The sequence below is a fragment of the Mustela erminea genome, chromosome 5, assembly GCF_009829155.1.
Source record: "Mustela erminea isolate mMusErm1 chromosome 5, mMusErm1.Pri, whole genome shotgun sequence".
Lineage (NCBI taxonomy): Eukaryota > Metazoa > Chordata > Mammalia > Carnivora > Mustelidae > Mustela > Mustela erminea.
Genome location: NC_045618.1, coordinates 94,588,615 through 94,612,175, shown reverse-complemented (window position 1 = coordinate 94,612,175; position 23,561 = coordinate 94,588,615). Strand labels below are relative to the sequence as shown.

At 36.4% G+C, this 23,561-nt stretch overlaps 1 protein-coding gene across 3 annotated transcripts in view; it reads right to left on the bottom strand.

Moving 5' to 3' along the window:
• Positions 1-1,283: 1,283 nt before the first annotated feature.
• TOGARAM1 (TOG array regulator of axonemal microtubules 1) overlaps positions 1,284-23,561 on the bottom strand; it is an 80,348-nt gene continuing 58,070 nt past the window's right edge. Inside the window, exons 13-20 of one of the 3 annotated variants that reach the window (XM_032344110.1) lie at positions 22,835-23,070; positions 22,086-22,244; positions 18,242-18,368; positions 16,735-16,853; positions 9,378-9,567; positions 7,750-7,969; positions 4,492-4,578; positions 1,284-3,389 (exon numbers count right to left, since the gene is read on the bottom strand). In XM_032344110.1, the coding sequence (XP_032200001.1) occupies positions 3,136-3,389; positions 4,492-4,578; positions 7,750-7,969; positions 9,378-9,567; positions 16,735-16,853; positions 18,242-18,368; positions 22,086-22,244; positions 22,835-23,070 (1,392 nt within the window). In that variant the 3' untranslated portion in view covers positions 1,284-3,135. Of the gene's footprint in view, positions 3,390-4,491; positions 4,579-7,749; positions 7,970-9,377; positions 9,568-16,734; positions 16,854-18,241; positions 18,369-21,773; positions 21,895-22,085; positions 22,245-22,834; positions 23,071-23,561 lie in introns of those variants that run through there. The other 2 variants (XM_032344109.1, XM_032344111.1) reach the window with 2 other exon arrangements.

Here is a 23,561-nt window from a genome sequence, read left to right as displayed (position 1 = left end):
CAAAAAAAACCTTCATTTCAATTTATTTAGGCTTTCAGCTCCTTTAGTTTTTTGTTTTGTTTAAGATTTTACTTATTTATTTGAGAGACAGAGCACAAGCAAAGGGAGTGGCAGGCAGAGCAAGAAGCAGGCTCCCCACTGAGCCAGGAGCTGATGTGGGGCTCAATCCTAGGACCCCAGGATCAGGACCCAAGCCAAAGGCAGACACTTTGCAGACTGAACCATCCAGGCATCCCTCCCTTCATTATTTCATTCAGTGATCACTCTCCAATTCTTTGTTGACTTCTGGGTTTATCAATCCTTGATAACAGAGTCCTAGAATTCTGAGTGCTCAATATCATTAAGTTACTAAAATGGAGGAAATCTTTAAGGCTTGGGACTCTGTTTATAACGAGTATTTTTTTTATATATATTTTTTTTTTCAGTTTTTTTTTTTTCCTGGTAGTTGCCTTAAGGGCTAATTTTTTTTTTAAGATTTTATTTATTTATTTGACAGAGAGAAATCACAAGTAGACAGAGAGGCAGGCAGAGAGAGAGAGAGAGAGAGAGAGAGAGAGGGAAGCAGGCTCCCTGCTGAGCAGAGAGCCCGATGCGGGACTCGATCCCAGGACCCCGAGATCATGACCTGAGCCGAAGGCAGCGGCTCAACCCACTGAGCCACCCAGGCGCCCCACGAGTATTTTTTTTATAATAAAAGCACCTAGATTACATAAAATTCTCACATTAAAAGTAGTGATTATATCTACTGTATTTTTTCTTTTTTTAAAAGATTTTATTTACTTATTTCAGAGAGAGAGAGAAAGAGAGCATAAGAGGGAGAGGGAGAAGCAGACTCCCCACTGAGCAGGGAGCCTAATGCAGGGCTCAATCCCAGGACCGTGGATCATGACCTGAGGCAAAGGCAGAGGCTTAACCAACTGAGCCACTCACATGCTCCTTTACTGTACTTTTTCTTTTTTTTTTTTTTTTTTTTTAAAGATTTTATTTATTTTTCAGAGACAGAGGGAGAGAGCGCGAGCGAGCACAAGCAGACAGAGAGGCAGGCAGAGGCAGAGGGAGAAGCAGGCTCCCTGCCGAGCAAGGAGCCCTATGTGGGACTCGATCCCAGGACCCTGGGATCATGACCTGAGCCGAAGGCAGCTGCTTAACCAACTGAGCCACCCAGGCGTCCCTACTGTACTTTTTCAATGCAAAATCATAGTATATACATTTTTTTAAAAAGGATAATTAAACTTGTACATAAAATAATGGTCTTCTACCTTTGAAATTTAAAATTTACCTTCCATATACTCAACAATTACTGCAAATTTAGTAGGCACATTTGCAATGACACAAGGACAGGGGTCAAAATTAATAAAACTTGGAATCTGTAACCATTCTTTCAATGATGCACGTCATTAAGGGTTAAAGCAAAATTTAATGATGATTTCAGATATACAACCAAGGTCAAAAGTGTATAAATCAGGTGCTGACAAACTATTCGAGAGGTCTGTTTTTGTTTGACCTGAGCTAAGAACGTATTTTACATTCTTAAAGAGTAAAAAAAAAAAAAAAAAAAAAAAAAACCAAAAACCAAAAAACCCCAAAGAATATGCCACTATCTGTCTGTAGCTTACAAAGCCAAAAACATTCACTTTTTGGTCCTTAATTTCAGACCTAAACTATAGAAACATAATAAAATATACTTGGAAGAACAGATAAAGCATGTATGTAACTATGAATATATGTTACAGTACCTACAAACAGAAAAAGTAACCAAGTCTTCACTTTCCATTCAGCTTAGCTTCAAATTGTAAAACCCCTTTTATTCCTCAGCAGTCATGGAGTAATACAAAGAATCACAATTTAAAATGAAGCCATATACATAAGAAAACTGGTAAGTGACACAACAAATGAAAAAGAATGAGGGTAGTTCACAACTGTAATAAAGTGATCATCGAGTAAACAAGGCACAGAATTATAGACGTTTAGAACAAGGCAGAACTTTAAAAATCACCTAGTCCAGCCCTCATAGTTTAGAGATGGGAACACTGAGACCCAGAGCCGGCAAGTGACTTGCCCAAGATCACATGGCTAATTTCCTCTAAAGGCAGAACTATAACCCAGGTCTATAGTTAGGTCAATAGAGATAGGTCAATATTATATCAAGTATACCAAGTGAAAGCGATAGGCCAATATAATATATATATTTTATTTTAAGATATTTGGAAGGTGGAAAAATAGGACACCTCTCACACATCTACAGAAATAAATTTTTTATTTTTATAACATTCCTTTTCTTTTTATGATGCATACAGTACTTATAGCCCAAGAATTCTGAGAAAAGCTATAGAAGACCTGGCACTATTTTTGAGAATTACACAACTGGGCAGCAAAATAACACCTTTATAAATGTTGGGACATATAGAAATAAAATTTAGTGTTTGCACACAAAAATAGGGAAGTTACATTCAACACGTTTTCTTTAACGTGCATTTAAAATGTTTTAAGCGTTTTCTAAAACTTTGGTCATCATGCTTCATTAAAACTTGTTGAATTTCAAATTATGTAAATGATTTAACCCAAATGGTAGGCAAATATATCACATTAACACAGCAGCAAAAGCAAGCTAATACTGCACAATCATATTAGCAGACTGATTTCAGAAATACATGTTTTTCACAAATAGCACACATAAGTTAATTTGTTATAACATAGTTCAATGACTTTTCTTTCATTTTATAAAATAAGGCTGAGTAATGAGACATAGCAGAACATGATTACATAATAAAAAGTATATTTTTAATTACAAATCTAATTGTACATATAGGGCAATGAATTGTGGTTTCTATAGAATAGTGCAAATGAGCAGGACTTTCCTCAAAAATAATATACTTGGATTCATTCCATGTACCTCAGATTTCATGAATATTAGGTTATATTAATCATTTTAGGTTTTTGTGAGATGAGTGCAAGTGGCAGGGTTCAGATAGGGCAGACGTGTACTCATTGGCTGCAAATACAAATAGCCATTGACTTAATTTACCAGATGAGAAGTGCAGGCACTGAAATTGTTACTTTAAAAAAGTTCCATTTGTCATCATGTAAACAATTTTCTTCATCATACTATATTTCATCAAAGATTCATAATTCATTTCATATTGTCATATCGAGCAATTCTTCTAAACTCTTTTTGATATGTGGTGGTTGAGATGCAGCCTGATTTAACAGATTCTGACCCATTTGTGCAAAAAGTGCTTTTGATAACTTAGCTGTGGCTGTTCGTATATTTCCTCCAGCTCCAGGCAAAGAGCCACTATTTGTCATGTTCCCTAAGAGATGCCATAAAACAACCAATACTTTCTGTTCTGTGGCATGGGGCTTCCTTTGATAAAGGTCCATAACAATATCTGAAACATAAAAATCAGTAAATAGTGAGGTTTTCAAAAAAAATAAATTCAAGTTTAGCTAATTAAAAAGCATACAAAATATACTAAGCTTTTCCCCTATGCCATTTGTCCTAAAATGCCAGGCTTTTATTTATTTATTTACTTGTTTGTTTTTTAGCAAAGTATTTTATTTTTATTTTTTTAATTTAAAAAAATTTTCTTAAAAGGTTTTATTTATTTACTTATTTGACAGACAGAGATCACAAGTAGGCAGAGAGGCAAGCAGAGAGAGGAGGGGAAGCAGGTTCCCTGCCGAGCCAAGAGCCTGATGCAGGGCTCGATCCCAGGACCCTGGAATCATGACCTGAGCTGGAGGCAGAGGCTTTAACCCACTGAGCCACCCAGGTGCCCCAAATGTCAGGATTTTAAAGAAAAGTAAGGTCAGAAACTTTCCTCCCGAAGAATCTTAAAGTATAAGAATTCCATATATGACAACTTAGTTCAGGTAAAAGGAGTAAACATAGGAATTAAACCCAAAATTCATCTCAATGTTTTCCAAATGTAGTTAAATAAAAACATACATTTTAAAATCACTGACCTTTTATCAAATACGTAATTCAAAATAATTTTCCAACTGCACCAAATTGACTTTAATGTCTTTTTATTTTTTTCCTCTATTATTTCTACTGACAGGAAGACTAAATACTTACTGGATAAAAAAAAGGATAAAATTCTTAAAGAAAATTTTGAGGGATAAAAATCTTAAAAGGTTCTCATAGGGATGATTATGCAATTTATTTCTACATTGTGCGTAACGATATTGAATTTGGTAGTTAACCCCAAATTAAATTGAAATACCTATCAGTTTATCCTAAGGTAATAAAATATTTCTTTAGAGTGTTCATTTTTTTTAAGGATTTTATTTATTTATTTGACAGAGATCACAAGTAGGCAGAGAGAGAGAGGGGGAAGCAGGCTCCCTGCCGAGCAGAGCGCCCAATGCCAGGGTTCGATTCTAGGACTCTGAGACTATGACCTGAGCCAAAGGCAGAGGCTTAACCCAGTGAGCCACCCAGGTACCCCTAAAATATTTCTTTAGAAATAGAAATTTAAAAATACTTACCAGCAAGCTTTTCAGTCATATCTTGTTTTGCTTTTCCATTTAAAAACTGAGCTTTTGTGCAAAATGGCTGTAGAAGTAAGTAATTGTCTAAACAAAAACAATATTAAAGACATATAAATAATTATGGGATTTTATTTTCCAGTACATAGAACTGAAAGGAAAATATTTTCATGCAAATGAATGCAAATGTGTTAAAAAGATTTTTTTAAATCTATGTAATCACTACACTTAACATTATCTATAAAACCTTAATAGGATAATAGTCTTATAGCAAATTAGAAATAAAAATACCGAATATTTTTTTTTTTAAAGATTTTATTTATTTATTTGACAGAGAGATATCACAAGTAGATGGAGAGGCAGGCAGAGAGAGAGAGAGGGAAGCAGGCTCCCTGCTGAGCAGAGAGCCCGATGCGGGCCTCGATCCCAGGACCCTGAGATCATGACCTGAGCCGAAGGCAGCGGCTTAACCCACTGAGCCACCCAGGCGCCCAAAAATACCGAATATTAAAAGAGCTATCATATGGTATAAAAAAGCAAAAGAATTGCCCATCTCCCAGGCATCTTATTCCAAAAAATAAAATACAGATTTATCAAAAACAAACAAAGAACAGAAAATAAAAATTGGGGTTTTTTTTGTATTTTTTTGATTTTTTTCAAAGTTTTAATTCTATAATAATTATAGATTCACAGGATGTTACAAAGGTCCTATGTACCTTTCACTAAAAGTTATACCTTAAATAATTATAGTATACATCAAAATACGGAATCTGACATTTATACATATGCATAGTTCTAATCTGCATCATTCACCTAATTGTTGATTTTTGGAGGTTTTTTTTATAAGCTCTACACCCAATGTGGGGCTTGAACATGACCCTGAGATCAAAATTCACGCACTCTATTGACTAAGCCAGCCAGGTGCCCCTACCTGTGTACAATTCTATGTCATTTTATCATATGTGTAGATTTGTAATGATCACTGCAATTAACATATAGAACTATTCTCTCACCACGAAGATCTCCCTAGTCTCATCTAGCTCCTCCTCCCTAGCTGCCCCTAAATGCTGATAACCACTAACCTGTTTTCCATCTCCATAAATTTTATCATTTTTAGAGGGTTATACATATGGAATCCTATAGCATGTGACCTTTTGGGACTGTCTTCTTTCACTGAGCATTGTGTTGTGTGTATCCATAATACTATTTTATTACTAAGTAGTATTCTACCGTATGAATGTTATCACAAATTTTTTCACTATTAACCCAGTAAATTACATTTAGGTTATCTGCAGTTTTTGGCTATTGCAAATAAAGCGGTTATAAACAACAGTGTACAGGTTTTTAGATGGAAATGAGTTTTCATTTCTCTGGAATAAATGCCTAAGGATGGATGGGTTATATGATAAGCATAGTTTAGTTTCTCTAAGAAATTGCCAAACTATTTTCTACAGTGGCTACACCATTTTATTTACATTTTCACCAGCAAAGTAGCAAAGATTCAGTTTCTCTGAAATCTTGTTGTCATTCTTTTACATCTTAGCTGTCCTAATACTTGCTATAAACTGAATGCTTGTTTCTTCCAAAATTCATATGTTGAAACCCAATCCCCATTGTTATGACATCTGAAGGTGAGCCTTTGGAAGGTGATTAGGTCATGAAGGTAGAGCCCTTATGAATGGGATTAGTGCTCTCTTACAAAAGATGCCCCAGAAAACTCCTCTGCTCCTTCTATCATGTGGCAACACAAACAGAAGATGGGGCCATCTAGGACCCAGAAAGTGGGCCCTCACCAGACACCAAATCTGTTGACACCTCAACCTTGAACTTTCTGGCCTCCAAAACTCTGAGAAATAAATGTTTTCATGCCAACCAATCTATAGTAGTTTGTTGTAGCAGCCCCTACAGACTAACATATTTGTGTAGTGATCATGGTCTTAACTTGAATATTACATTTCCATAATGACTAGGGATGTTGAACAGCTTTTCATGTGTTTATCTGCCATCCATATATTCTCTTCAGTGAAATGTTTCTCCATGTCCTTTGTCCATTTTCTAACTGAACTGTTTAATGTTTAATGTTCAGTTTTTTTTTAAGTTTTTTTTTTATTTATTTGACAGAGATCACAAGTAGGCAGAGAGGCAGGCAGAGAGAGAGAGAGGAGGAAGCAGGCTCCCTGCTGAGCAGAGAGTCCGATGTGGGGCTCGATCCCAGGACCCTGAGATCATGACCTGAGCTAAAGGCAGAGGCTTTAACCCACTAAGCACCCAGGTGCCCCTAATGTTTAGTTTTGAGAGTTCTTTATATACTCTGAGTTCTTCCTCATATATGTGGTTTGCAAATGCTTTCTTCCAATCTGTAGTATGTCTCTTTATGTACTCAACAGAGTCTTTTTTTTTTTTTTTTTTTTAAAGATTTTGTTTATTTATTTGACAGAGAGAAATCACAAGTAGATGGAGAGGCAGGCAGAGAGAGAGAGGGAAGCAGGCTCCCTGCTGAGCAGAGAGCCCGATGCGGGACTCGATCCCAGGACCCTGAGATCATGACCTGAGCCGAAGGCAGCGGCTTAACCCACTGAGCCACCCAGGCGCCCTCAACAGAGTCTTTTGAGGAGCAAATGTTTTTAATTTTGATGAAGTCTAATTTATTGACTTTTATGAACCATGCTTTTAGTGTCATGATAACAATTCTTCACCAAGCCCTCACTCAGGTCCTAAGGATTTCTACTTACGTTATCCTTAAAAGTTTTACAGTGAAGTCTTACATTTATTTATTTATTTATTTTAAAAATATTTTATTTATTTATTTGACAGACAGAGATCACAAGTAGGCAGAGAGAGAGAGGAAGAAGCAGGCTCCCTGCTAAGCAGAGAGCCCGATGCGGGGCTTGATCCCAGGACCCTGAGACCATGACCTGAGCCAAAGGCAGAGGCTTTATTTAAACCACTGAGCCACCCAGGCGCCCCTAAGTTTTACATTTAAATCTAAGATCCATTTTAAGTTAATTTTGCATCAGACGTGAGAATGAGGTAGAAAAAAAGAACTGAAAAGTAAAAAATAAGGGAAGATAAAGTCAATTGAATGGGACAGTATTTAATCTCTAAAAATAATTTAAAATACTACTGAGAATATCACATTAAATGACAAATATTGACTATGATTTCATTATTTAAAAAAAAAAAAAACACAATGTGTAGAATCAGAACGTACAAAAATAAAGCCAAAATAATTTGAGTGCCAAAGTAAAGATTTCTTACCTACGTGCTGACTCAGTGCCTGAACAACATTTGTGGCAGCAGCATAGATGCCTGGATTCTTAGAATTCAGATTGTTATCTACTATTGCTGGAATTAGCATGTTGATTATAGGCGATAAGTTGTCTCTAAGCAAAGGAATCATTTTGTGCATTGTTTCCAGAGCCACCAGATTTACTTTACTATTAGAATCATGAAGTCGAGATTTAAAAGCATCAAAGATCTGAAAGTAAATTAGTAAATTATTTAAAGTAAAATAATATAGCTATTTAAATTCTTTTTGGCATTCTGTAGTATTTTTCCTATTAATAATATTGTTTAAAAACATACACACATTTTATTTAATCTGAACTTAGATAATAGGAATTTTATAAAAACTTCGATGTTAAATCTAAGTCTCAAAATTTCTTAGAGCAAAAAGACAAATCCTCAAAGATCACCCAAAAGACATACTAATAAATTAAGGTTGAGAAATTCAGCTTTCTAGGAAGATGACTGGCTTACTGTAAATGGGATAAAGATGCTCTTTTTTGGAAGGTACAAGTTAGCTTAGGTAACTCTAAGAACTCAAGAAGTTTCTATTTTTATCACTACTGATAACGGAATTAGACATGTAAGTTTTACTGTAGAGATCTGATTTAGTTTCCGTTTGTCTTATGAAAATTTTATATGCAATTTCAGAGTTAAATTTTTATTATTACCTCTTAACCCGGTTATTCCTTACTCTTTAGAATTCTTAACTTTCATAAGCTTAATATACAGTAAGGGAATGACAAATCTTTAGTCACATCAGGTGAGTAAAGAAGCTATTCAGTGAGGTTAAGATATATATATATATATGTGAGGCCAATACACACACACACACACACACACACATACACATACACACATATATACACACACATACATACACATCTCTCATATAAAAACTATGAAAGTTAATACATATACATACAATTTTTCATGTAAGAATAGTCTTCCCAAGACATTTATTTTTATTCAAAATTAAGTGAAAGCACTACTGGAATTAAGGGTAGTTATGGTATATTGGCCAAGTTTAATGCCCATAAATACAAATTTAAAATGGAATTTAGTAATTAACTGAACTCTGAAGAAGCATAAATCATCTATGCTCAATTTGTTACTATCTCTTTTTCTATTGCTTGTTATCTTCCTAAGGGTTGGTATGTAAATTAGTATATACAAGATTTGTAATCTACATATAAAAATTTTAATATCTATTTTTAAGTAGCATCAGAGCTCTTAAATGCCCCAGTTCTTAAAATATTTATTGATTTGCTGAACATATATTCACTGAATGTCAGGTTCCACAGGCTCTGAGAATACAGAGCTTCAGAGAAGTTACCAAAATCAAAGAAGTTACCAAAATACCAAAGAAGTTACTGAATTCTGGGAGAATTCAGACAAATAAGCAGCTATTTTTCTATTTTTTCCAAATTATTTTGTTCTCGAATGCTTTTAACAGAGCACAATCTAAGCAATCCATACTTTTCACTAAGTTTAACATTTTAAAATAATATATGTAAGGTGTAAGATTTAGGGTAATTTCTTATACTAATGAGCTGTTAGCTACATATTGAAAATGAAAATTAATTTTGACAGTTCATTACCTTCACAATGTTTCCAACAACAAGCTCTTGATTGTTTTCAGTATCTGATAAAAGCTGCTTAATCCCATTAATGCGATCACGGAAGTCTTTTGCATTTAATAAACTGGTTATGACTTTAATGTATTCAGCACTTTCTAAGGAATTACGGGGAATTGATTTTCTGGTGATGTCACGAATTTCAGTTACTTCTCTAAAGTCAAAGAAAGGTAAATTTAATTTCATTATTAATTTCCTATAAGAAACACAAACATAATAAATAGTTCTTATTACACATTTATTTTTCAAAAATTCTCAAAGTGATCGCCATAATACCTGCATAGGCGCGGGGGGGCGGTGCCTAAAATCTCCCCTGAGAGGGGCGCCTGGGTGGCTCAGTGGGTTAAAGCCTCTGTCTTCACCGCAGGTCATGATCCCAGAGTCCTGGGATGGAGCCCTGGATTGTACTCTCTGCTCAACAGGGAGCCTGCTTCCCTTCCTCTCTCTCTCTCTCTGCCTGCCTCTCTGCCTACTTGTGATCTCTATCAAATAAATAAATAAAATCTTCTAAAAAAAATTAAAATCTCCCCTGAGATTGTTGATTTGCTAGGAGGACTCACAGGATTTAGCACATAGTTTTACTCAGAGCTAAGATTTATTACAGAAGTAGACAAAAGCAAAATCAGCAAAGGGAAAAAGTGCAGGTGTCAAAGTATTGCCAAAACTAGATACAAGCTTCCAAGACTCCTTTCCCAGTTCACATAGGACAGTTTCTTTTTTTTTAAGATTTTATTTCACAGAGAGAGACATAGAGAGAGAGGGAACATAAGCAGAGGGAGTGGGAGAGAGAGAAGCAGGCTTCCTTCTGAGCAGGGAGCCCAATGAAGGGCTGTATCCCAGGACCCTGGGATGACACCCAACGGCAGCCACCCAGTTGCCCTAACACAGTAACAAATTTAATTACTCCAGTAATAATTCATGACAACACATGTGAAATGTTGTCTACCAATGAACCTTATTAGAGACTCAATGCTCAGGCTTAATTTTTTTTAATTTTTTTTAAAGATTTTATTTATTTATTTGACAGACAGAGATCACAAGTAGGCAGAGAGGCAGGCAGAGAGAGAGAGAGAGAGGAGGAAGCAAGCTCCCTGCTGAGCAGAGCTCGATTCCTAAACCCTGGGATCATGAGCCAAAGGCAGAGGCTTTAACCCACTGAGCCACCCAGGTGCCCCTATTTTTTTTTAAGTATTTTATTTATTCATTTGAGAGAGAGAGAGAGAGAGCAGGCAGTAGGGAGAGGGAGAGAGACTCTGAAGCAGATTCCACACTGAGTGCAGAGCCTTACGTGGGGCTCGATCCACAATCATGAGATCCTGACCTGAGACAGAAGCAAAAGTCAGACACTTAACCAACTGAGCCACCCAGGCACCCCTCAATGCTCAGGGTTTTTACTGGGAGTTGGCATGATTTGTCCTCCGTCTAGGATATGCTAAACTTCTAGGCTGCCAGAAGGAAAGCAGGTCTTTAGCATAAACCACATTGTTTGCCCAAACAATTGTGGTACAGTAAACTACTCTCTTTTTTTTTTTTTTTTTTAGATTTTATTTATTTATTTATTTGTCATAGAGAGAGAAGCAAGAGCAAGCACAGGCAGACAGAGGCAGAGGGAAGAAGCAGGCTCCCCGCCAAGCAAGGAGCCCGATGTGGGACTCGATCCCAGGACGCTGGGATCATGACCCGAGCCGAAGGCAGCCGCTCAACCAACTGAGCCACCCAGGCGTCCCCAGTAAACTACTCTTATCAGTTAAGGAACAGTGGTAATCTTCCTTAAATCCTAGTTCCCAGATGCCAACCAAGGGCTCATCTTGTCAGTTTGACTTCTGAAAAACAGAATTCTCAGATCTGCTGTATTAACTCAAAATATCCATGTGAATTTGCATGAGAAAACTAGAATCTTGACACTAGCAGGACTTACTATTTCAATGATTTACTATTACTAGCATCTTTTTTTTTTTAATATTTTTTAAATCTTTTTTTAAAGATTTTATTTATTTAACAGACAGAAATCACAGGTAGGCAGAGAGGCAGGCAGAGAGAGAGGAGGAAGCAGGCTCCCTGCGGAGCAGAGAGCCCGATGTGGGGCTCGATCCCAGGACCCTGGGATCACGACCTGAGCCGAAGGCAGAGGCTTTAACCCACTGAGCCACCCAGGTGCCCCATTCTTTTTTAATGCTATAAAGGGGTGATGCAATGTAGCAGATGAATGATCCCTCTGAAACTAAGGTGTCATGCAAATTAACAGATCTTTTTTTTTTTTTTAAGATTTTCATTTATGTATTTGAGAGAGAGACAGAGAACACAAGCAGAAGGGAGAGGCAGAGGGAGAGGGAGAAGTAGGTTCCCTGCTGAGCAGGGAACCCCATGTGGGGCTCGATCCCAAGACCTTGAGATCATGACCTGAGCCAAAGGCACATGCTTAACCAACTGAGCCACCCATGCACCACCAAATTGACAGGTCATAAGGACAACAGTATGTGTTGCCAGTTACCATCTCTCTAATTACAAGTATTAAAAATGGCACTGAGGTTGTATTAAGAGCACTGATTAAAGAATTACTCAGAATCATCCTAAAAGCAGATATAGAATGGTGAGCCAGAACACAGATCTTAATTAGATGTATTTATTCATTATTTTTAATTTGCTTAAATAAATTGATCTGAGGTTAATTTGTGAAATGATTAATTCTACACAATGGGAAAAATAGAAGATTAAATTTATATTTAAACTGAGAAGTGTATGATACATAAAAGGTGAATAAATGAAAAGAGTAAAAAGAATACCTCGAGAAGCCACCTAATTACTGCAATTTGTGTTTAAAGATGGCTTTTCTGTTATTTAAACAAAATGGATTTAATAGCAAAGTAACAATGAATATACCTTAGGGTGTATGACAGAAAATAGACATACACACCACATATACACACACACCCCTCAATCAATCAGTTCAAAAGAAGGCAGGACAAAAGGGTCATTTTAGACATAAAGACACCTGCAGATTGAAAGTAAGGGGACAGAGAAACATTTATAATGCCAATGGACATCAAAAGAAAGCTGGAGTAGCAGTACTTATGTCAAACAAGCTAGATTTTCAACTGAAGACTGTAACAAGAGATGAAGAAGGGCACTGTATCATAATGAAGGGAGCTATCCAAAAAGATCTAACAACTGTAAATATTTATGCCCCACACATAGCGAGTACCCAAACATATAAAACAATAAAAAATATAAAGGAACTCATTGATAATAATACAATAATAGTAGGAGACTTTAACATCCCACTTACAACAATGAATAAATCATCTAAACAGAAAATAAACAAGGAAACAATGGCTTTGAATGCCACACTGGACCAGAATGACTTAAGACATATATTCACAACATTTCATCCTAAAGCAGGATATACATTTAAGTACACATGGGACATTCTCCAAAATAGATCACATACTCGGTCATAAATCAGGCCCAAACAAGTATAAGTAGATTTAGATCATACCATGCATATTTTCCTACCATAGTGCTATGAAACTTGAAGTCACCCAAAAGAAAAAATTTGGAAAGAGCACAAATACATGGAGATTAAACAACATGCTACTAAACAATGAATGAGTCACCAGGAAATCAAAGAAGAAATAAGAAAAATACATGCAAACAAAGGAAAATGAAAATACAATGGTCCAAAACCTTCTGGATGCAGCAAAAGAGGTCATAAGGAGGAAGTATATAGGCCTGCCTCAAGAAGCAAGAAGAATCTCAAATAAACAATCTAATCTTATACATAAAGGAGCCACAAAAAGAACAACAAAGCCAAAAGCTAGCAGAAGGCAAATAATAAAGACTAGAGCAGAAATAAATGACATAGAAACTAAAAAGGGAACAACAGAACTTATCAATGAAAGGCGGCAGTGGTTCTCAGAAAAAAATTAGTAAAATTGATAACCCCCTAGCCAGACTTATCAAAAAAAGGATCCAAATAAATAAAATAATGAATGAAAGAGGATAGATCACAACCAACACCAAAGAAATACAAAATGCTATTTAAAAAAAATACATTTTATTTATTTGAGAGAGAGAGCGCAAGCATAAGCAGGGTGGAAGGGTAGAGGGAGAGGGAGAAGCAGATTCCCCACTGAACAGAGCCAATGCGGGGCTCAATCCCAGGACCCTGAGATCATGACCTGAGCTGAAGGCAGAGGCTTAGCCCACTGAGCCACCCAGGTACCCCAGAAACACAAACAATTAAAAGAGACTATTATATGCCAACAATTTAAGCAATCTATAAGAAATGGACGCATTCCTAGAAACATTTAAACTACCAAAACTGACACAGGAAGAAATAGAAAATTTGAACAGACCCATAACCAGCAAGGAAATTGGATCAGTAATCAAAAATCCCTCAAGATACAAAAGTTCTGGGCCAAATGGCTTCACAAGGGAGTTCTACTGAACATTTAAAGAAGACTGAATACCTATTCTTCTCAAACTGTTTCATAAAATAGAAAAGGAAGAAAAACTTCCAAATTAATTATGAGACCAGCATTATCTTGATTCCAAAACCAGACAAAATCTCCAGTAAAATAAGAGAACTATACTATCATGCTTAGCGAAATAAGTCAAGCAGAGAAAGACAACTATCATATGATCTCCCTGATATGAGGAAGTGGTGATGCAACATGGGGGCTTAAGTGGGTAGGAGAAGAATAAATGAAACAAGATGGGATTGGGAGGGAGACAAACCATAAGTGACTCTTAATCTCACAAAACAAACTGAGGGTTGCTGGGGGGTGGGGGTTTGGGAGAAGGGGGTGGGATTATGGACATTGGGGGAGGGTATGTGCTTTGGTGAGTGCTGTGAAGTGTATAAACCTGGTGATTCACAGACCTGTACCCCTGGGGATAAAAATATATGTTTATAAAAAATAAAAAATTAATCAAAAAAAAAAAAAAAGAGAACTATACGTCAATATTTCTCATGAACACGGATGTGAAATTTTTCAACAAAATACTAGCAAATTGAAACCAACAGTACATTAAAAGAATCATTCACCATGATCAAGTGGGATTTATTCCTAGGCTGCAAGGATGATTCAATATTCACAAATCAATCAACATGATATTAATAGAATAAAGGATAAAAACCATATGATCCTTTCAATAGATGCAGAAAAGGCATTTGACAAAGTACAGCATCCATTTATGATAAAAACCCTCAAGAAAGTAGGCTTATAGGAAGGTACCTCATCATAACAAAGGCCATACATGAAGAACCCACAGCTAAAATCATCCTCAAGGGGATGAGAGCTTTTTCCTCCATGGTCAGGAACAAGGACAGGGATACCCAACTCTCACTACTGTTACTTAGCTTGGTACTGGAAATCCTAGCCTCAGCAATCAGACAACAACAACAACAACAAAAAAGGGATCCAAATCAGCAAGGAAGGGGCACCTGGGTGGCTCAGTCATTAAGCGTCTCCCTTCAGCTCAGGTCATGATCCCAGGATCCTGGGATTGAGCCCCCACATCAGGCTCCCTGCTCGGCTGGAAAGTCTACTTCTCCATCTCCCATTCCCCCTGCTTGTGTTCCCGCTCTCGCTGTCTCTCACTCTATCAAATAAGTAAATTAATAAAAATCTTAAAGGATGACAACAACAAAAAATCAGCAAGGAAGAAGTCAGACTTTCACTATTTGCAGATGACATGATACTTTATATGGAAAACCCAAAAAAATCCACAAGAAGATGAATTCAGTAAAGATGCAAGATACAAAATCAACATACAGAAATCTGTTGCATTTCTATATACCAATAATGCACAGCAGAAAGAGAAATTAAGAAAACAATCCTGGGGGGTCTGGGTGGCTCAGTGGGTTAAAGCCTCTGCCTTTGGCTCAGGTCAGGATCTCAGGGTCTTGGGATCCAGCCACACATCAGGCTCTCAGCTCAGCAGAGAGCCTGCTTCCTCCTCTCTCTCTGCCTGCCTCTCTGCCTACTTGAGATCTCTGTCAAATAAATAAATAAAGTCTTAAAAAAAAAAAAGAAAAGAAAACAATCCTATTTATAATTGTACCCAAACCCATGAGATATCTAGGAATAAACCTAACCAAAGAGGTAAAAGATCTATACTCTAAAATCTATAAAACACCTAATAAAGAAATTAAAGATGACACAAAGAAATGGAAAGCATTCCCATACTCATGGATTAGAAGAACTAAGATTGTTAACATTCCATACAACCCAAAGCACTTTACACATTTAATGCAAATCCTATCAAAATACCAACAGCATTTATCACAGAGCTAGAACAACTCTACAATTTGTATGGAACCACAGAAGACCCTGAATAGCCAAAGCAACCTTGAAAAAGAAAAGCAAAGCTGGAAGCATCATGATTCTGGACTTCATATTATATTACAAAGTTGTAGTGATCAAAACAGTATGGTACTGCACAAAAACTGACAGATCAGTGGAACATAACAGACCAGAAATGAACCCACAACTATATGGGTCAACTAATCTTTGACAAAGCAGGAAAGAATATCCCACAGAAAAAGATGGTGTCTTCACTATCAGAATTGGAAAAACGACAATAATATGTAAAAGAATGAAATTCAAACACTTTTTTTTTTTTAAGATATTCATTTATTTATTTGCAGAGAGAGAGAGCACAAGCAGGGCAAGCAGCGGGCAGACGGAAAGAGAGAAGCCCTAAGCGGGGCTTGATCCCAGAACCCTGGGATCATGACCTGAGCAGAAGGCAGACGCTTAACCAACTGAGCTACCCAGACCCCCCTAAAAATATATATATTTTTAAAAATTATATAATCAATCTATTACATGTTAAATAGTGTAAGCAGGTTACATAATTATATGCATAATTATATTTCTAATAAATTTAAGAGTAGTCTTTTTCTGGTTGATGCTAGTATGAGTGATTAGTTAATTCTTTTAATGTTTGGATTTCCTAAAGTTGTTTTTTTTTTTTCACAAACCATAATTATATATTACTTTTATAATCAAGGGGGAAAAGTAAGGATATAAATGAAAACAAAATTAATCAGAGTTGTCCAACACAGGCCTAATATTGACAAGTTCAACAACAATGAAGTTTTAATAACGTTTAGTGCACATCAAAGCCAGTTGCTATGAATATATAACTGCCTTATTAAATACAATTACCTCACACTTTCTAAGTACTTACCAACTTTTAAAACTCCATTAAGTTTTGACAAATACCCCTGGGACAGTTCATAAAAACATCCAAATGAGACTACTATCTCTAGGGAGTAATTTCTCTAATGATGTGGACTATCAAATGATCCTACCTTTCAGCTGAATCGAAAGCATCTCTAGAAACAGATGATGACCTTGCATTTCCAACAGTGCCAGTATGAGATCGTCTTCCTTTTGCTGAAGGAGTATCTAGTGGTATCTCTCCTAAGCCCTTTAAGTAATATAAAGAAAGGTAGTGTAATACAAGTCTTAAAACCTGTTAAGTGAAATAATTTATACCATGTAAAATTAAAAGATCATTACTGATCTTTTAATAAGTGAACACATCTTAATAATCAGCTATGCTGATGCTTTAAATACATAAAATACTTCTAATTAGTAGTAAATTAACCAAATATATGATCAAAATAGGAAATGATATTGGCCAAGTAAAACTGTTTAAATTTTTAAGAATTAATATGCTATATTTTATAACTATGCTTCTTAAACCTTAAAATCTATAGAGAAAATATGAACACATTACATAAATAATGAATTCCTATGCAAAACTAGGGTAAGAATAAGCACTTAGATAAGAACTATTTAAAAATACTTGTACTTGAAATGACTCTCAAATACAACCTGCTCAGTTCAGAAAGATAATTCTTTGCATGGTCATTTTGATTATTTCTATATGAATTAATCTTTAAGATCAATGAGCAGAAAAAGGGACGGCTGGGTGGCGCAGTCTGTTAAGCATCTGTCTTCGGCTTGGATCGTGATCCCAGGGTCCTGGGATCAAGTCCTGCATCATGCTCCTTGCTCAGCAGAGAGCCTGCTTCTCCCTTTGCCTGCCATTCCCCCTGCATGTGCTTGCTCGCTCTCTCTCTCTGACAAATAAAATCTTAAAAAAAGAATAAGCAGAAAAAAATGCTCTAAAATGTATAAAACTGTCCTTTCATAAACGAATCCTTTAACCAAGATTAGCAGTGAGGAGTAACATAAATTACCATAGAAAAATTCTACATTATTAAACATATATTTTTAAAAAAGATGTAAGTGGATTATTTTTTATAAGACACTTTCCGCATTTTATTTTACTATTTCCTTAATCACTTATTTCAGACATGTCTGAATCCCCATTATCTCTCAGGATTAAATAAGACATGGGGCTTCCCCTCAAAGACCTCCCAATCAATGTTTTGCAGTGTGATAGGAACTCTAACAGTGGAATAGGCAAGGTAAATAAAGCAGGGACCAAGCATGACGAACATCACTAACCTTACCCTATAATAACAAAAAACTCAGGTTAAAGAAATTAAGTGATGTACCTAACACTATTTAGTTGGCTAATTCTCAAACCCAAGTCTTGAATCAAATCCAAGTCTTGTAACTCCAATAAACCTCATTATATTCTACCAAATATCAAGCTTCTGTTCAATAAACTCTTACTGACACTATGAATATCTACTGCAACTTGTACAACTGCAGTTGTTGAAACGCTACTGTAGCTATATTCTGAATTAACAGAGAAATAATCAAAGAGGCAATGACTTCTACCTTTAGTTTCCTGGTACCTTGCTTTTAAAGATGTTTACAAATTAAACTTTTTCTACATACCTTTTGCCGTAAGCTCTTAACAGATTCCTTAATATATGGCAAATCTTTGGATGGGATATACTTTTCAAGCATTTTATCAAAGTTGGGATGACACATCATTAGGAAAAGCATCTTTCGACCATAGTACCTATGAGAAATATACAAATAATTATATATACCTTAACAAACTCAGTTTCTATCCTTAGATGCAATATTTTTTTTCAATAGAAAAAAAAAACTGTCAATATCAAGATTGTCATTCCTTTTTTTTTTTTTTTAAAGATTTTATTTATTTATTTGACAGATCACAAGTAGGCAGAGAGGCAGGCAGAGGGAGAGAGAGATACAGGCTCCCTGCTGAGCAGAGAGCCCAGTGTGGGGCTCGATCCCAGGACCCTGGGATCATGACCTGAGCCGAAGACAGAGGCTTTAACCCACTAGGCCACCCAGGCGCCCCTGTCATTCCTATTTTAAACAAGTCACTGAAATGTAGTTATACTATCTGAATTGGAGTATAGCATTCTCCTTGCCCTCACTTTAAAAAAAGACATAGCTTCAAATCTTCAAATCTCTTTTTGGAGAACCAAATGTTTGAGTTTTGTTTTTCAGATACCCTTGGGTCCATATCAAGGCTGGTATTTGGCAGAACTTGAGTTAGGAGAAGTCTCTCTTTATCCTGGGCTCCTTGCTCACTGGGCAAGAGGTTGCTGCTGAGAGGTGTTCTGACCTAAGTCAACCTTCCCTAGGTTTTGTATTTCCTATATTTCTTGCCCTCGCTCTTTTTTTCCCCCTGCCAAAACTTACCTGGTTCACATTCTTCAAAAACCTATTCTCTGCTACCTAAAACATACCCAAAGTCAGTTGAAAATCATGGATGATATATAATGAATGTGTAATGCTCTCCAAATTACATTTTTTTTTAATGGTAGTATATAAGTTCAAAATTAATTCTTTTTAAAAGAAATAATTCTTTTTAGGATAAAACCTTAAGCCAAGATATCATTCTGATAGCAGAACCACAGATATCATAAAAATGGGTATTGAAGATATTGAAGATAGTCAGTTACAGGACTCCGGGATCTGACCTGAGCGAAGGCAGTCGTCCAACAACTGAGCCACCCAGGCGTCCCCCATTTATAATTTTAAAACTTCAAATAAGGATAGAGGGTTCATAGAGTACCTTATAATTATACCATATTATTATTCTTCAAAGAAGCATGGCCCTAAAATCAATTATAATTATGCTTTCTCCTACAACTTGGAATATGTGGACTAGGAAGAACAAGAGAAGGTAAGTCTTGGGGGGCAGGGGAGAGAGTACAGAATGATCTCAGGTATCAACCAGGCCCCTTCGGATTTTAACAAAATTATAGAAAGAGGTAGTATCAGAAAATTACTCTTCTTTTCTCAGAATCAAAATAAGGTTACACCTTGATAAGTAGTTCATAGTCAGTTACAGTTTCAAAGATGATTATAACTTTTAGCCCAGAACATTAAGGGCTGTAGGTCCATCACAGGCCCTAATGATATGAGAATGGCTAAAACAAGCAAACAAGCAATAGGACACTAAATGTGAGAAATAGTAAAACTGAAAGCTGTTAACCATTTTATAATTTTTTTTTTAAAGATTTTTATTTATTTATTGAGAGAGAGGTAGTGAGAGAGAGCATGAGCGAGGAGAAATCAAAGGGAGAAGCAGACTCCCCATGGAGCTGGGAGCCCGATGCGGGACTCGATCCCAGGACTCCGGGATCTGACCTGAGCCGAAGGCAGTCGTCCAACCAACTGAGCCACCCAGGCGTCCCCCATTTTATAATTTTAAAACTTCAAATAAGGAATCAAGAAATGAAAAAAAAAAAAAAAGAAATCAAGAAATGACAAAATGGATTAGAAGAATTACCATGTCATTAAGCAAAGGTTAAGATGTACACAGAACCACCACTGCAAATCTTTTTTTGTCCTAACTAGTTTATTATGATCCAAAGCCTCCTAAATTGTTTTGAACTTTACTGTGGTATACATAACTTCCAAAATGGCTCCCCAAAGATGTCCTGCTTTAATACCTGCAATTTGTAAATATGAGATATAACTTCCAGGATTATGTTATGCTATGTTATATTATATGGCAGAGTTGACTCTAGGATACAGAGATTTTCTGGGTAGACCTAATCTAATCATACTCATCTTTTTTTTTTTTTTTAAAGATTTTATTTATTTATTTGACAGAGAGAGATCACAAGTAGGCAGAGAGGCAGGCAGAGAGAAAGGAGGAAGCAGGCTCCCTGCTGAGCAGAGAGCCCGATGCGGGACTTGATCCCAGGACCCTGAGATCATGACCTGAGCTGAAGGCAGCGGCTTAACCCACTGAGCCACCCAGGCGACCCTAATCATACTCATCCTTAAAAGCAGAGAGCTTTCTATGGCTGGTAGCAGAAGAGAAAATCAGAAACCTTCTAAGCACAAGGGGGATTCAACATACTGTTGCTGGCTTAAAGATGGAGGGGGCTGCACAAGAGCGAATTTGGGTGAGCTTAAGGAGCTGAGAGAGGACCCTGGCTGACAACCAGCAAAAAAACAGAGACCTAAGTCCTATAACTACAAGGAACTGAATTTGGCCAACAACCAAAATAATTTGGAAGCAGATTCTTCTATAGAACCTCTAGATAAAGAGCTCAGCATTATTATCATCTTGATTTCAACCCTGGGAGACCCCAAGCAGAGAAAGCAGTTGAGCCATGTAAGACTTCTAACTTAAAGAACAATAATCTAAAAAAGTCTGTCCTGCCTTAAACCACTAGGTTTGTGGTAATTTGTTACACAGCATTAGAAAGTGAATACATTAACTTTCAATATTAGTTTCTGATATAATGATTTCCATAAGACTAACTCCAGTTACCTAAAGTTACAGATATCTTTGTCTTTAAACATTAATAATTTTATATCCTTCTTTACTTTAGTCTCTATGAACTCAGGACTGTCCCTCCCACTTTTAATCTAGCTTCATATTTAACTGCCATAAATTTTTAGGTTTTGTATGGGACATTACCATCACCTTAGTCCCACCTTCCTAATTTTACAAACGAGGAAAGCTAGGTTAATAGACAAAAGTAATTTGTTTAAGGGCAAAAGATGTTTGGCATTAAGAATTGAACCTAGACTCCTGACTATATCCAAAATTTCTGCGACCAGTAGAATGAGGGACACCCACCTGGGTCAGTTAGAGCAGCATGTGACTCTTGCTCTTGGGTTTGTGAGTTTGAGCCCCACACTAGGCACAGAATTAACGTAAAAAAAAAAACTCCATGTTACCAATACAGTAAGGTACCATCTACATCTTAATTATTTTGTCATTTTTCTCTGACTGTTCTTAACCTTCACAGAACTGTTTTACAAGTACAACAATCAGAAATTTATGGGATTTTCTAAGTGCAGCTATCTCATGATTCAGGAGACAATATGTTAACAATTTCGCTTCCTGTGTTTCATGTGCACATATATCCTTGAGTTCACCTGATTGCTTGGAAAATACATCATTTCCCCTAAATGCATTACCTTACATTTGCCCACAATGAAGTTCTTCTGCCACTTTTCTGAACTCATATAGTCTTGTGCCATTTTCATGCAGTTCATCCCTGTAACATGGCATCTCACTACCCAGAAGTATGTAGTGTCATCTGTAAATTTGGAGAATTCACTGTGCACTCCCTCAAGATCATTTACAAATTGGTTAAATAAGTCCACCCCCAGCACCAAACCCTGGGGACCCCACTTTTCCATTTAGAAAAAATGTTTATTCTTTTTTAACCTGCCTACTTTTAAGCCCTTATCTTAACAGATTCAGCAAATATCATTAGCATCTATTCACCTGGTTTCTTGTGAACTATCCTGAGCAAACTTAGCAGCAGCTGGTAATATGCGGTCAGCCATATCCTTTGTTCCAGATAAAATACGCTCTGGTTCCATAAGTTCCACCACATCTGTTAAATGCTGGGCTGTACATCTTCTTACTGCAATGTGTAAATGACTACAAGAAAACATGATCAATTGAAACAAATTTGATGTATGAACTATTTACCAAAGATATACCTTTAAAGTTAAATGATTAAACTACTCTTAACCCTCAACAATCATCCCTGAAAGCTAGAATTATATTAGTTATCCATTCTCAAAAAGTTAAAAACAAAACTCATAATCACTGACATTTATTTAGTTCCAGATCTATGAATAGAAGTAAAATTATTAGAATAATAGTATTATTATTCCTTATATGCTCTGTACCTAATATGAGGTTTATCACATAGGATTTATTTGTTTTTTGACTGAAATAATACTGAAGTTTGCTCGTGTTTTTCTTATATCCCAGACTGCAAACAACTGCATTTTTAGGTTTTTTTTTTTTTTAAGATTTTATTCATTCCTTTGGCAGAGAGAGAAAGACAGTGAGAAAGGGAATACAAGCAGTGGGAGTAGGAGAGGGAGAAGCAGGCTTCCCACTGAGCAGGGAGCCTGATGCAGGGCCTGAGACAGCCCGAAGGCAGATGCTTAACGACTAAGCCAGCCAGGTACCCCTGCATTTTTAGTTTAAGGACATATCAAGATTATTTTGAATATTACCTTTGTCCTCCATTGATAAGAGAAACAATTGCACGTGCAGGTGTTACATTACTGACCATAGCTCTCAATGCTTTGTCAACATCTTCTCTTATAAATGTATTTGATTCTCCAGCTTTGTGCAACAAAACTTTTACTGTGGTATCCAGTTCTTGATCCATGTTCTTTTTCAGGTAAGTGAAAAGATCACTTAAACAGACCACAGCAGCACGAGAAACTCCAGACCGTAAATTTTTTACCTAAAAAAAATTTCCAAAATGTACATTTTGCTGATATTCTGAAAGAAAATCAGTAATAATGACTTTGAAACCAAACTTACTATTAAAGTAACATGCTTTAATACATACTATCTTACGTCCTAAAAATTAACATTAATGAAAAATTTTTTAAAGTTTAAAAGTAAGGTATGAGCTACTTTTTTTTTTTTTAAGTAAAATCCATCCTCAACCTGGGGCTCGAACTCATGACCCTGAGATCAAGAGTTGGATGATCTCCCGACTGAGCTAGCCAGAAGCCCAAACAGGATCTACTTATAACTACATATAAGCCTACTTTAATCACTTAGTATAGACTATTCTTTCTTCCCGCCCCCCCCCCCCCCCAGAGAGAGAACAAAGAGGTGGGGAGGGGCAGAAAGAAAGAGAGAAAGAGAATCTTAATCAAGCTCATCCCTCAGTATGGAGCCCCATGTGGGCCTCAGTCTCACAACTCTGAGATCATGACCCAAGCC